Raw genomic sequence first — 13,431 nt, 5'->3', positions numbered from 1 at the left:
TTCTCGTTAAGGAACTCCGCCTTGATCGATCCGGAATGGATCATTTTAATTTAAAAAAAATAGCCAAGAAAACATTGATGACGAATTGAGATCGTTTTCGCGAGTTTCAAACTTCTTCCCTTCGCCCAATTGTGAATAGATAACTTTAAAAATAGATCAATAAACAATGCGTCTAATTGCTGATGACATTCTATCCTGTGCGTATGAACAGGTTTAATCTTCTTCACTTGGAATTTCAATGAGGTGAAGAAGAAATCCAAGATTTCCCAAACATGCTGTGTTTGCGGTGGGAACTATTGGAATTTCTGCTGAATGTGAATAAGAAACAAGTCTGGGACTCGTGAAATACCCATCAAATTATCGTGACACAAACGTCTTTGTTTGGTGACAAATATCATTTATTCGCTCTTGAGAAAAAGAAAAAGAATTGGGAAATTTGTGAAGAGTCATCAAATGCCAGACAAAAACTATGTTTGTGTGAAATTTTTCTTGAAGATTATGCATTTCTTCCTCTTCGCAAGTCAGAGATATTCTGCGAAATTATTGAACACAGTTATTGAAGAGTCTTATCAACACTTCCTCAACGCCTCCTAATGAAGACTGGCAGTCGAAAACATGGTGTCGGCGGTTATGGTCAGTTTAATACCAAATTAGCAATTAGCTGCTGATCACATGAGCGGTCGCCGTGGTAAAATGCTTACGTGTGAGCACGAATTTACGCATCGTCGGCATTATGCAAGTGCGTCTAGCGAAATGGGAGCAGTGCAACAGGTAGTTGGGCGCTGATTTTGGGTTAGTTTTGCGAGGCGCACAATCATCAAGAGAGTTGGAAAAAAGATCTGTTACAAATCAAGCAATATAAGTGCCTCTAATGACGCACACTCACCTTGAAGGTTGATGTCGTTCGCGCTCTCCCTCTTGGGTCAGCGCCAAATTGATAGTCTTAGCACACAATTTTTCCAATTAATTATTAGGAGGTAAATTGAAAAAGCGCAATAAATCTCTGAGAATTTAATTTCTGGGTTAAAACAAACTCCTTGCTACATATCTCATAACATCTTGTTGGTGTTTTTTTTCTAGCCTTTGTGTCCCATTCGCCTTATGCGGCATTAGCAAGAGAGAGACCTTGAAAGAGAAGGTGTCTTGCAGAAGCACTGATTAATGTAGGATGTTCCCTCCATCAGGGAAAGGTTGGTCGTCGCTCTGAGGCACTCTTGTGCCGATCGTCTTTGTACATTTTCGTGGCCCATCAAATTTCCCTCCCAACTGATTAATTACGACGAGGGTTTCCACACATTCATGTGGAGCCTTCCCTTCAGCGACTCGCAGCGCTGCAGCGGATTCTCCTCCGAAGGCACTCTGAAGACATTCTCCTGGATCACTTGCAGGTCAGTCGTGTCGCAGAGCAGATGCGCTGCAGTGTAGTCACTCACGGTGTGTCTCAACTTGAAGTTGTTGTCGTAAAAGCTCCTTGCCGTCTGTCTGGAGTTGCTGAGCTGCTCCCCTGCAACAATGACAAGAGACACACACATAATGATCCAATTATGCAATTTGATGCAACTTCCTGAGAACTTTAAAATGCTAACGCTCTTCAACACACACACACACTTTTCATCTCACAATGCGTATTTGGAGATGGTTTCCAGGGCAACTTTCTCCGCGGCGATCTCTGGGAATTCTCATGGACTTCGCATGTGACAATGATCGAGTCATCGTAAATGCATGGCACAGGACTTTATGTTGCTTTCATTTCAGAAGTCCGAGCCCGATATATGTAACCACAAAATCGCCGTGGGCATTTTAAGTACACATACACTTTCCATCAATCTCCTCTTCTCTGCCACACATAATCTCGCGGACTCGCGTGTGTAACAATAAAATTTTAATTTTCACCTATGACCAGCGAGAGAACAACAGCAACGAGTGTAATGGGGAAGAGAGTAATATTAATTACTTGCGACATGAGCTGAAAGCGTTTAGATAAAGTACAGTAGATAAATATTAATCACGCCACAGACACAGATTTTCTATTGCTTCCACAAACGCTAATTTGAAAAGTTAAGCAGTTTTTTTGTGTGTGCTAAATATTGATGTGTCGATGCTTAAGTCCAAAATAGATGAATATTTCATTTATTTCCATTTTTCCAAATATTATGAGAATAATCATTTACGACCCGTTTTAATATTCGCAATGTTACGTAGTTCATCATTAACGTTTTCTTTTCTTTAAATAGAAGAAATTAAACTGTTTTGTTACATATTCCAAAAGAAAGGGCCAATGAATAATCATCTTCAAAACATTGTTGGACTCTTTTATTATTTGTATAATTAATTCTTTTTTTTCTTGCCTTTGCACGAGGGTTAAAAGTCTGAGATCCAAAACATTAGCCACATAATCAGACAATTAAAGAAAAAGTATGCAAAACTCGAGTTTTTTCTCTTATGCAATCATGTTTTCTTGTACTTCACAACCTACACTGGATTCTTTAGGGGCAAAGTGTGTCTTTCCATGGCACAACATAGAATAACAAATTACTACTAGAAAATTATAGAAAATTATTTAATAAGATAGGCACCTGCACAATAAATATTGATACCCATTAAGACACAGTGAACAAACTGCTCTTTAGCGTCCAATTGGCCTGAGTGGAAGGAAAGTCGTTCGTGAAATCATCTCAAAATATCAGCAAACACATTTGTATTGTGCGGTGAATTGCACTTTATATTATTATGCTATAGAATCTTCAGGCGTGCAACATTATATTATTCCCCAAAGTGCACTCATAAACATTGCACTCGAGGTGTGTATGTTTGCAGACTTCCATTTGATTGGAATATGTAATGGTGCAGTGAGATCACTCTCAGAGGCTGCTCTGGAGGTGGGCAAAGAGGCAAAGAGTGGTGAAAAGTGATGGAAGTGACGGAAATAGTGATTTAATGGAATAATCCAGGCGAATTATGTAACGAGTCGCATTAACAATATACTAATTATTAAATTACATGACAATTTTTGCGCATTTCAAACTAGAGCATAATCATTATAATAACGAGTATTCAATCATTTGCTCATGCTTAGGCAGCAATGCGCACTCTTACAATGTTATTCCGAGCATGGCAATAATGTGATTGGTAATAATATCTTTTGAATGGCCACAACAATGGGTTTGTGTGTGATGTACAACACCTTTTTCTCATTGACAACATCTCTCCGCAGTCGCGAAAGGTGAGCGCCAGAGTCAGTGAATCAAAATATATTTTATCAATATCGTAATGTGGTTTTTTTTCTCCTTTGCAAATTGCTCGAGAATTGCAAGAGGTGCAAAAAAAAAATAAGTCGTGTGTGAGCCATTCAATGGTTAGTGAGCGTGGATTGAGAAAAAAAGACATATAACAATAATTTGCAATCTCATCATTATAAGAATAAGTCTTTCACAGGCAGTTCAGGTCCAATTGTGCGTATTTTCACTTAATTTGAATTACACTAACGCATATATGTAGCTTCGCTAAGCATAGAAAATGTGGAGCAATAAAAATCGGTCATTCTTCTTTGAACTTTGTCTTTTTGTTTCACTTAGAAGAACATCAAGTACAGAAATTATACAAATATATTGTGTAAAAATAGCAACAATTTGCATTGTTTGATCATTTCCACAAAAATTCCAACAAATTTATCGCACGTGAAGATGTCTTGAGTGTGCGTGTAAAATATGTTTCTCTATGGTGAAAATTGCTTGTAAAAATTTTTGAGAATACTTGAGAGAGACAATCTTCGAGAAATTACAAACCAATCACTGGATGGCGTTTATCTTGTACTTTTCCCTCGATTAACAATCAATTTGAGTAAAGTGTTTCTCTTTATGCAATACCATTTGGTGTCTGATCATCAGTTTCCCATTTATTGGTAGTTTAATGCCAGGGAAAAAAAGAGAACTCAATTACATCTCTTGTAACATGGAACACCGTGATCTGCAGAGCGTCTCAGAAATTCCGCTAGTTTCTGCACGAAAACTTGTTACACAGTTCAAAGTGGTTTATGATATGTAATAGCCATAAGTATACCACATAAGGTTGTGAATTGCAATCAATATCATAAATGGGTGTTTGAAAATGAGCAAATTATAGGCATTAACTTCCGAAAGTGTCACTTTGTAAAGTGTGACTATGAGCTTCCGGTACTTTACTCAAAATCACCACGAGCTTTCATGCCTCATAATCGTTACACATATAAGGCTTATTAAATTGGACAAGTTCAAGTGAAAGAGCGGTAATCTTGTGTGGTCTTATTTTTGGGACAAAATCGTGAGAAACGTGCGAATCATTAATAGCCACACTTTTATTCATTACCAAACATTTGATGTCTTTTCAATTAGTGCTTTTATTTCTCTCACCGTATTCTGCAAATGAAAATGAAAATGCGAAAAGTGATTGATTGTCTAGATCAACGCAAGATAACTATCTTAATGTCTCAGTTAGAGGTCTGACGTTTTTTCGTCGCTGGAAGAACGCGCGATGTCTCAATGTCCTCATTCGCATGGTCTTCGCGTGAGGTGAAATAAATCAAACAATCATGAACACTATAATTGAACTACAACACCTCAGGAAACGCACCTGTGGCTGAAATATTACACGAAACAGTGACTGCATTTTGAGAGGTGAATTGGGCATTTTGAAAGGCTGGGTGGTTTGTAAAGCGGAAACGGTGGAAAAGATTTTGCTGTGCAATGCTGGATTGCATGACCGAGGGAAAATGTGGGTGAAATTCATTAATTTAATCATGAAGAAATACAATACTTGCCTAGAATGCACGAAAGTGTGGGTCCAACTGTTGCTCCTGCGACAGGATGTTCAGCAAATGCTCCCATTATAAGATCGATGTTGGCAACAGAGCCGTAGATGTTCTTGAAGAGAGCCAAATCTTGCGGTGAGATGATGTCTTTCAGTTCATTCCAGCTGTTGACGTTCTTTCCCTGGCATAGCTTCACGTAGTGAATGTAGCCTTCGACGAAGATCGCACGTTAGAAAGTTACAATTCGCTCTCGATGGACTTTTGCTCTGGATGAAATTACCTGGCAGACCGTGATCGCGACTCCGCGCAATGTCCAGCGCCAGAGAGTCCGTGCCGAATGTTCCCACGTGAGCACTGGTGGCGCGGAAGAGCTGCATCCCCAAGTCATCCACATAGCCCGTGTCCATTGCCATGGCGCGCTGCGTGAGACTGGCCACGAGGACTTTGGCAAAGAAGTCAGTCGAGGTGAAATTGGCCGGCCGGTAGAAGGTGTCCTTCAGCTGGAAGAGATTGTATCTCACCGAGTCAACCAGAATGGCCGAATTAAAGAGATCGCCGGGCGTCATGGAGTTGTAGAAGCGAATGGCGACAGTGGCGAACTCATTGCTCACGCCAAAATCTCGCCTCTGACGATCCACCTCAACGGGAGTGTCGCTGATCTTCTGCGCCGCATCGGCGCCCAACACTTCGGGCGCCCACTCCTCATAGATGATCTTCTGATACAGCGCCGTATTGATTTTCCTGGCAAACTTGAAGAGCCTCTCGTCATTCCACGATGGATTAATACTGCGCAATTTCTCCGCAATGTTGTTATGTGACCGCATAAAGATTGAATATTGCAGGACCATGTATGGATTGGCGTTGGCACGAGGATCACCTGTCAGGGGAGAGAAATATCATCTCGTCAGCCAGTTTGGAAGATAGATTGGCTCACAATTTGATCAATGTCCGCGCAGTATATCATCGACACCGCCCAAGGAAGGGGCACCGAATGGCAATGATGTACCGCGCAAGTGTGAATTTATCATGAAGTGGTGTACTTGTCTGAGCTTGCTAATGGCTCTGCTCTCGATCAGCAACATTGTACGAGACATAATTTATGCAGCCGAGACAGATACAGGCACCCACCTGAGAGGTAACAGGTTTCATTAGGCTGAAGACAAAGCGAACTGTGCTGCTGAATTGGAATCGTATTGGCCCCATCCGACGAGACTTGAAGCTTTCCGCCGCGGAATGCTCTCAGGGTGCGCGTCTCCTCATCATTCATGCCGTACAATTGGGACAAATCCAGCAGATTCGTGGCCTGATTCAGCTGCAAGAGTTGAAGAAGAAACAAACACTGCATTGTGAGTCTCAGTCACTTCTTTGCCCAACATTATATGGATGAACACCTGCCGAAAAGGGCTCACAATCAACTCTTACGCAGTGTCAACTGATAGAATTTTAAATTCTCTGCTCTTTCTCAAGGCAGTCTTGAGAAAGAAGAGTTCGGCATTAATATAGATTGCATGATCTCTATTCCAGATTAGAGAAAAACTACCTTTGTATGCAATTTTATGGTGAGAATGTGCCAAAAACTATCCATTTTCTAATTTGAAATGTGTCAAAGACTGAAATTTACTACATTTCCTGGGAATTGTGGAAAAGCCCAGAGAGGAATGAGACTTTTTCAAAATCATGTGTTTATGATATTTCACCTACTATTATTGTTATTATTATTACTATTCCATTTACTGTTGAAAGGCGGAGATTTATGAATAGATTGAGATCATTTGTTAGAGCATAATTTAGACGAAAAAAAAAATTGCCATAAAAGTATTTTACGATTATTTTCCACAAAGAATATTCAAATTCACCATATTTCGAAGCTTTCGAAGTATGATTTATGTCGATTTGTGGAGTTAATTGTAATTTTGCGCCCGAGAAGAGGCACAATATGGATCTTATTCACGATTTCCGTCGCGACTCTGCTTAACCGTCATAAGATCACTTTATAAATAACAACAATATTAACACACTAAACATGCAAATGTAACATGAACTCCGGCATCATTTCATAACATTGATCATGAGTACACAATTCTCAATGTGGCAAATCATTGAGACTCCATCGCGGCCGAGGAGATTGATTTGCCAGATAAGATGCCGAATGAATTGCTCCGTTGAGTTATTGTGCACCTTCTCGGCGTGTTTGGTTTTTGCAAATTGTGGTGACTTTTCCATCCAGCTCTTGTACTTTGCCAGGAGATAGTGGCACACCATGGCCAGAGTTTGTCACGGCGTCGATGGAGATGCAATAATTGTCGGTTAATTGATCGTCATATTGGGATGTGGGGCAGATCGTGATCAGGCGCACTTACCTGATTTGGGGCGCCCAATTTGCACTGCGGATCCACGGCCAGGGCGCTGCGCACGTAGTTGAGACACTTGACGAAGAAGCGGCGATAGAAGGCGTCTGAGTCGGGGACGGCGAGGGGCGCGCACGCGGGATGTCTGTACCGCGGCGCCGCCTGGCTGAAGGTCGTGCTGCAGCACTCAATGGGCCGCCCGTTGCCCATCGATCGCGGCACCGTCTTCACGAGGTCTTGCTCCAGAAACTGCGACCACTGACTCAGCATCACGCTGCGCTGGGCGTCGAGGGCGCCCTCGCTGGACTCCTGATGAGAGCTCCGGATCGTGTTCAGGTGATCCATGGCGTTGTCGTAAGCGGCGCTGGAAACAACTCTGGGCAGCGGCAGTGGCGATCCATCCGTCCTGGTGCGGATCTGCAATGCAAATTGTATCAACAATTATCGTCTCGACATCGCGCAATCGCCTTTAACTGAGTGATTTGGCGCGGTTTTGCAGTGTAGTGGCGAAATATCAAATAAGTGCAATAAAATCATATTTCCATTTTCGACAATTGCCAACGCAAATTGACCACTTTGTGATCACTTCCCAAAATGGTACAAATGGCGCAATTCACTTTAGGCAAATTGCCCGTCTAGTTCACTCACAAAATTGATCCGCGATGTGAGAATTTAATGGGGGCAAACTGAGTCACATCGCTATTTTCCCACAAATATAATTGACTCCCTCTGAATTAGTCTCAGAAATTCATATCTTGTCGCGCAGATTATTACACGTTTTTCTTCGCAGAAAAAAAATATCCAATTAAATTTTTACCTTTCTTGCCTTGCCAATGCATTTAACAGCAATTTGTGAGACACTTTCGCACTCCACAAGATTGGCATAAATAACATCTCTTGATGCTATTTCTTCTCTGCCAAAATGTTAAATGAATGCATGGTTATCTGGAGACATCCAATTAATGCGCATAGGATCATATTTTACGTGCAGCTGCAAACATTTTTTCCCCCTTTTGCTTGTTAGTTAATCCCAAATTTCAGCCTAGACGCATAATATTTCCTTTCTTTTGCACTTTTTAATTACAGCGCCAAAAACAAGACACTTTTCTTACGTCATATTCAAATTGGATGTCAATTCTGTAATTTTTGAGCGCATTGGCAAAAAAATTGATATAACTTTTGGAATTTCTTCATCAAGATCAGGAAATGTAATAACAAGTGTAGAAAAATGATTGCAAGAATCTCTGGGATATTTAAAATCTCAGCTTGATTCAATTTTGGCAAATAATTTCAAGGTGGGCAAGAAAAGATCCCAACAAAAAAAGGAGTTAAACACGAAATAATTTTATGATTATTATCTGCGAACTCATTAATTTGATAGGCGTGCAAAAAGCGCATTTCTTCTCGCATCTGCAAAATCGTGTCGAAATCATCTCTCCAATTAATGTGTGGCAAAAGTGCACGGCAAAAAAGGATAAATATGTTTTGGATGTTGTGCAGAAATGTCACGAGATGAAGATTAATATGGGAAAACGGGGCCAAATTATCAGTCTAATCTCAGCGAATGTGGTCAGATCTCATTAAAAATTAATGAACAAGCATTGTTCGCCAAATCAATTCCCCCGTTTGGCAATGTTTTGAATAGAAATTTCCGAAATTATCATTCAAATGGTTCACATGCTTTGTCACAGTGATAAAAAGAACACTAAATAGAGGTGTAAAAACTGATCCAAATTTGTATGGTACAAGCGATGTGTGAGAGAAACAGAAAGTTTGTGAAGCGCACTTCTTGCTTTTTTTTCCGTCCCTGATGAATGGAAAAGCAGAAAAAATTTTCAACTCAGGCGTGTGCTTTGAAAATAGTTTATATTATTAGTCTCTTTTCTTTCTCTGCATTTCATAACACACATCAGAGTCTCGATTAAATTTTCATCAGTGTTTTGATCACAAGTGGAATCAATTAAGCTCACTTTAATTCAAGATCATTATCCCCACAATTAGATTATATCACTTGCACTTCACTTGTTTGTGCTTCTCTGCCCAGGAATTTCGCCAAGGAATGTGTTGAAGTGAAGGCTTTTTGGCTCTTTTCGCTGACCAACATTGCCAGTGTTTTGTTTTGCAATATCGAATTTCGCGGGAAATCGCGCAAAATTTGCCACACCACTCACTTTGTACAGGCCATCCTTGTAGTCGGCGGGCAGAAGACGCCTGTAGGCGTGATAGCCGCTACCTTTGGCCGAGTTAAGGTAGCTCATGTGCAGACACTGATCCTTCACCTCCGACGGAGGCACGTCCAGGTGGGCGAGATGCTTGGCGCAATCCTTGTCCGCCACATTGTGCGGCCGGCAGACTGTGTGCAGAAGATTCGAGCTGGTCTTGAGCACGATCTGCGCCACGCGATCATACTCTTTCGCCTGATCAGTCGGCAATCCGTCCAGCAATTGGGCGTCCGAAATGCTGCCATTCTGGACTCTGGCGCGCGTGGCTAGCGTTGCCTCCAACCGCTTCAGCTTCTGGAAGTGATCCTCTGCCTGACCAACGGCTGTGGCCAGAACCGTCTTGTTGGCCGCCAGAAAAGCCCGCGCAGCTTGCTCGCCACCTGTTCCCACGATAAATCGGAAATTCATTCAGGCCAAGGGGGAGATAATATAACAATAAAAAGTAAAATGAAGGCTAAAATGAACAAATTCTTATACAATATTTGATGATTTTCTGCTTTTCTATAGCACTATTTGATATTATATTCATAATTAGAATTTTTCTAATCTTTCTAGCTCAATATTTGTTGCTGTGAAGTAAAAATGTGAGGTTATGTTTGATTTGAACCCTCTTAATTTACCAGAATTGCGATTTGCATTGAGTGTAAATGTTGCAAATACACAATTTATTACTTATAAAGCTTGTGAATGAAAATAATTCCTATTTTAAACTCTTTTTGTGTGTAATAAGTCACATAACCTAGAAAATATTTGTCAAAATAAAGAACTTTAGTGTTATTACTCTGAAAATCAATCGAAAACTAACTGAAATCTAACTGACAATAAAATATTTTCATTCTAGACCCAGAAATTTCTCTTTCAAGATGTTATTTAGTCTTAAATCAGTCACACAAACACTTCTTTTAATATGATCTCCCCCTTGATTGAGGCATTGAAGCGCTGAAATGCAAGAACTCACCACTCTCGTCAATGCTGAGCAGGGCGTGTGCGTGCGCCAAGAGAAAGATCCCAATGAGACACGGAAAGCAGTGTGTTTTTCCAGACATTTCACCGCGCACGACGACTGATCAATCACTAAAAAGACCCTCGGAATGTGACCTATGCCACTTGGCTGGTGAAATTAGTATTCTGCTCGAATTCGTCACGGTGTGTAATGAATATTGATCTACACCATCCAAAGCGCGTTGCTTTTCTTCGCGTGTTCTGCCTCAACAAGCACCGAGGAAACTGATCAGAAGCACTCGCTTATTTGTGTTTTTGCGCGCGATCATCGGCTGAAATGGACAAATTAACGTGGAGATAATTAAAATGCGATGTCCACTAATTGAAAGTTCACAATCCGAGACAAGGCGGAGTGAGAGAGAGAGAAGCAATAGAGAAGGTGATGAGTCACGAGACGGAAAAATTGATCTTATTGCTGGCATTTTGTTTGCTGATCAATGCCTCTTGACTGGAGGAGCAACAAAGGCCACAAACAGACTTTTTGCGTCACATGTGTGGAAGTGAGATCGAGAAGTCTCATTGATTTGATTTCTGTGACTCTCTTTCCTGTGATAACATCGCAACTAGAATCGCTGGAAAGTCTGTTTTCTTGTCTATTTTGCTCCCATTTCGGGGGAATTTGCAATCAAACAGATAAATAAATATTATTACAAGGATTACAAGTCAATTGTAACTGAGAAATTCACATTTTGAGGCGATAATTTCGCTCTCGAGTAAACAAAACTTTTCTTATCACTTTGATTGCAACAGAAACAAATCAACTGAATCCACAGAGGATTTTGGAGTGGAAATTTTTCTGTGATTCTTCACGCTTTGGTAAATATTTGGAACCGGTTTCCATTAAAAAGACAACAGAATTACAAGCGCTTGATTGCAAACATCTCCAGTGTCACACTGAAATGATCAAAATTTACATCGTTTTCCTTGGGCGAATGGATGGATGATGAGAAGAAGTCACTGAAAATCGTCTCTCTATCACTTCACTCTCGCGATCCTCGCAATCCTCGCAATCCTCGCGATCAACAATCTGGGCAAGAAATCTTGTGAGTTTCTGCGATCACAGCGGAAGGGATTGCGCGCCACTGTCGAGAATCCGTCTCGCACTGATCCGAGAATGAGATCTCCAGCAGCTGATATGCCCGTTCTGCGCTTCTCCGGCACACACTCAATTCCTCACATCGGCATAATTCACACGTACGCGAGTCATGAATCACGCCGGCGATCTTTGGGGGTTGATCAGTCGAGCATCATTTGCAGATCACGTAAGAAATCGCCGCACTTTTTGCTCTACGACACAATTTCCGCTCTCAAGTGCGTTTTCGCGTACTCAGAACCTGTCGAGTAGACTCTTTAATCCGCACGAGTGCGGCGATCACGGCGATCATTATGCTCCACAGGCGGGGAAAAAAGAGACGAATTAATCACTCGCGATCGCATTTGGAGGCTTTGAATGGGAAAAGATTCTTACAAAATGCAGTGAAAGTGAGATAGAATTGTCTTTTTGCCAGATTGAAAACTATTTGTTTTCTTTTGAGACACACCGCGATCATTAGGAGAGCATTTTTGCTGTTTAACGAGAGTTGTTAAGACACATTTCTTTTTGCCATTTTTAATGCGTTGCGGAACTGAAGTGAGGAAGAAAAATAGGAAAAATATAAGGAAAGGTCTTTCTATGGAGATGTGAGGAATAATAAATTGCATTTTTATGTTTTTCTAGTTCACCAGATACGCCAAATATCACACACAAACACTCTGTTATATATTTCCAAAGATATCTATGCCAATCAATAATAACAACTGCGAGAAGATATGCGAAAACAAGACGCTTTGTGTGGATTTTTTTGCCATTGGAAAACAATTAATTGCAATTTGTGCGATGTATTCTCGCGCATTTAATCAAAATTGAAAGGAGAACGGCGAGAATATTAAGTAAATTGGCGAGTAGAGAGATTCCAGAGATCACTTTCTGATGAACCTCCGCCAGATCATCACTCCTTCGCCTCATGGATCGCTCAATTAGCGCTGTGGCTTCGGGGAAAAATGGCAATAAATAGGTGCATCAAAGCGATAATTAAGTGAATTATTAGCATTCAGATGTGCTATTCCGCTGCGAATGTGTATTGAGAAGGCTTATTAGGGCATGACAAATCAACTTTTTGACCATGTGACGCCCCAACAATGCCTGATAAATTGGTTCCTTGAACTTTGGCTGCAAACAGACGCTCAAAATCTCGTGCTTGAACTTTTATTCCACTTGATTTTCCACTGCGCTTCCCTTGCTCTTGTACTTCTCCAGCTCCGACGTGAGAATCTCAATCTTGCGCTTGTAAGAATCCCGCAATTCGGCAAAGATGCTCTTCTGCAGTTCGTATTCCTTGCGAACATCAGTCAACATTCGCTTAGAGATGATGAGCTTCTTCTGCGTGATGATGTGATGCTCACGCTCCGCTTTTAGGCGCGTCTCCAGCGTCTTCACTTGCTCCTGCAGATGCGAACTCTCCAGATCTCTCATCTCCAGAATCTCCTTTGACACCGCCAACACCTCCTTGATGGAGTCAATCTGAATCTTCAGCGCCTCAATTTGCTGCTCTTGTCGCTTGCAGATCTTCGTCTTCTCGAACAGCAACTCCTTGGCGTGCGTCAGGATGTCATCCTTCTGGCACTCCGTCTTGTTCGCCTTCGGTGCGCCCGCTTTGCTGATCATCTCCTTCTCCAGACACGCTATCCTCGACTTGAGAATCTCATTCTCTGTCGTGCGCTTCTGCAATGTGAGGAAGTAAGAAAAGTCACTGAGAATTCTCAACCTTCGCCCGAGTTTGATTCATTTTATCTACTTGAAGATTTTGCTCCAATTTCTCATAAGACGCCTTCAAGTCCTCTCCATTCGCCGTCACCTCAACACTTTTCTCCACCTCACTCGCGCCATTCTCCACGAGATCCGTCATTTTTCTCGCCGTGGAAAATTTTCACAGCGGAAAATCCATGTGCACAGAAGACAGAACTGCCAACCATCGTTTTATTTATAGAATTCCCCCAATTTGAGAACATCTCCGAATATGTGCGCCTCATTCGA

General features: G+C 41.4%; 2 protein-coding genes across 4 annotated transcripts; both read right to left on the bottom strand.

The window, feature by feature from the left end:
• Positions 1 to 996: 996 nt before the first annotated feature.
• LOC132257285 (peroxidase) lies at positions 997 to 12,097 on the bottom strand. 3 transcript variants are annotated; one of them, XM_059754134.1, is made up of 8 exons: positions 12,081 to 12,097; positions 10,315 to 10,630; positions 9,306 to 9,736; positions 7,147 to 7,551; positions 5,915 to 6,098; positions 5,067 to 5,663; positions 4,796 to 4,996; positions 997 to 1,504 (listed from the first exon to the last, which is right to left on the bottom strand). In XM_059754134.1, exons 2-8 carry the CDS (start codon positions 10,400 to 10,402, stop codon positions 1,275 to 1,277), a joined length of 2,136 nt encoding a protein of 711 aa, XP_059610117.1. In that variant the 5' UTR covers positions 10,403 to 10,630; positions 12,081 to 12,097; the 3' UTR covers positions 997 to 1,274. The 3 variants fall into 3 exon arrangements, with proteins under 3 accessions (XP_059610117.1, XP_059610115.1, XP_059610116.1); XM_059754132.1 differs by lacking the exon at positions 12,081 to 12,097 and adding an exon at positions 11,273 to 11,501; XM_059754133.1 differs by lacking the exon at positions 12,081 to 12,097 and having other exon boundaries at positions 10,315 to 10,882.
• A 490-nt stretch (positions 12,098 to 12,587) lies between these two features.
• LOC132257287 (uncharacterized) lies at positions 12,588 to 13,388 on the bottom strand. Its single transcript, XM_059754136.1, has 2 exons — positions 13,193 to 13,388; positions 12,588 to 13,119 (listed from the first exon to the last, which is right to left on the bottom strand). The coding sequence occupies exons 1-2, from the start codon at positions 13,301 to 13,303 to the stop codon at positions 12,604 to 12,606; spliced, it is 627 nt and encodes a 208-aa protein (XP_059610119.1). The 5' UTR covers positions 13,304 to 13,388; the 3' UTR covers positions 12,588 to 12,603.
• Positions 13,389 to 13,431: the final 43 nt, after the last annotated feature.

Source organism: Phlebotomus argentipes, unplaced genomic scaffold (assembly GCF_947086385.1).
Source record: "Phlebotomus argentipes unplaced genomic scaffold, Phlebotomus argentipes genome assembly contig_42, whole genome shotgun sequence".
In the NCBI taxonomy this organism is placed as follows: domain Eukaryota; kingdom Metazoa; phylum Arthropoda; class Insecta; order Diptera; family Psychodidae; genus Phlebotomus; species Phlebotomus argentipes.
Note: the sequence above shows the minus strand (reverse complement) of the source record. Positions and strands in the feature narration are given on the sequence as shown.

Bases quoted from the DNA above. Each gene is read 5' to 3' on its own strand.
- LOC132257285 (XM_059754134.1), bottom strand. From the start codon at position 10,402: ATGTCTGGAAAAACACACTGCTTTCCGTGTCTCATTGGGATCTTTCTC. The intron at 9,737-10,314 runs GTGAGTTCTTGC...TCGTGGGAACAG, and splicing joins GCTCAGCATTGACGAGAGTG to GTGGCGAGCAAGCTGCGCGG. The intron at 1,505-4,795 runs GCAAGTATTGTA...TCATTGTTGCAG, and splicing joins CACACTTTCGTGCATTCTAG to GGGAGCAGCTCAGCAACTCC.
- LOC132257287 (XM_059754136.1), bottom strand. From the start codon at position 13,303: ATGACGGATCTCGTGGAGAATGGCGCGAGTGAGGTGGAGAAAAGTGTT. The intron at 13,120-13,192 runs GTAGATAAAATG...CTCACATTGCAG, and splicing joins AATTGGAGCAAAATCTTCAA to AAGCGCACGACAGAGAATGA.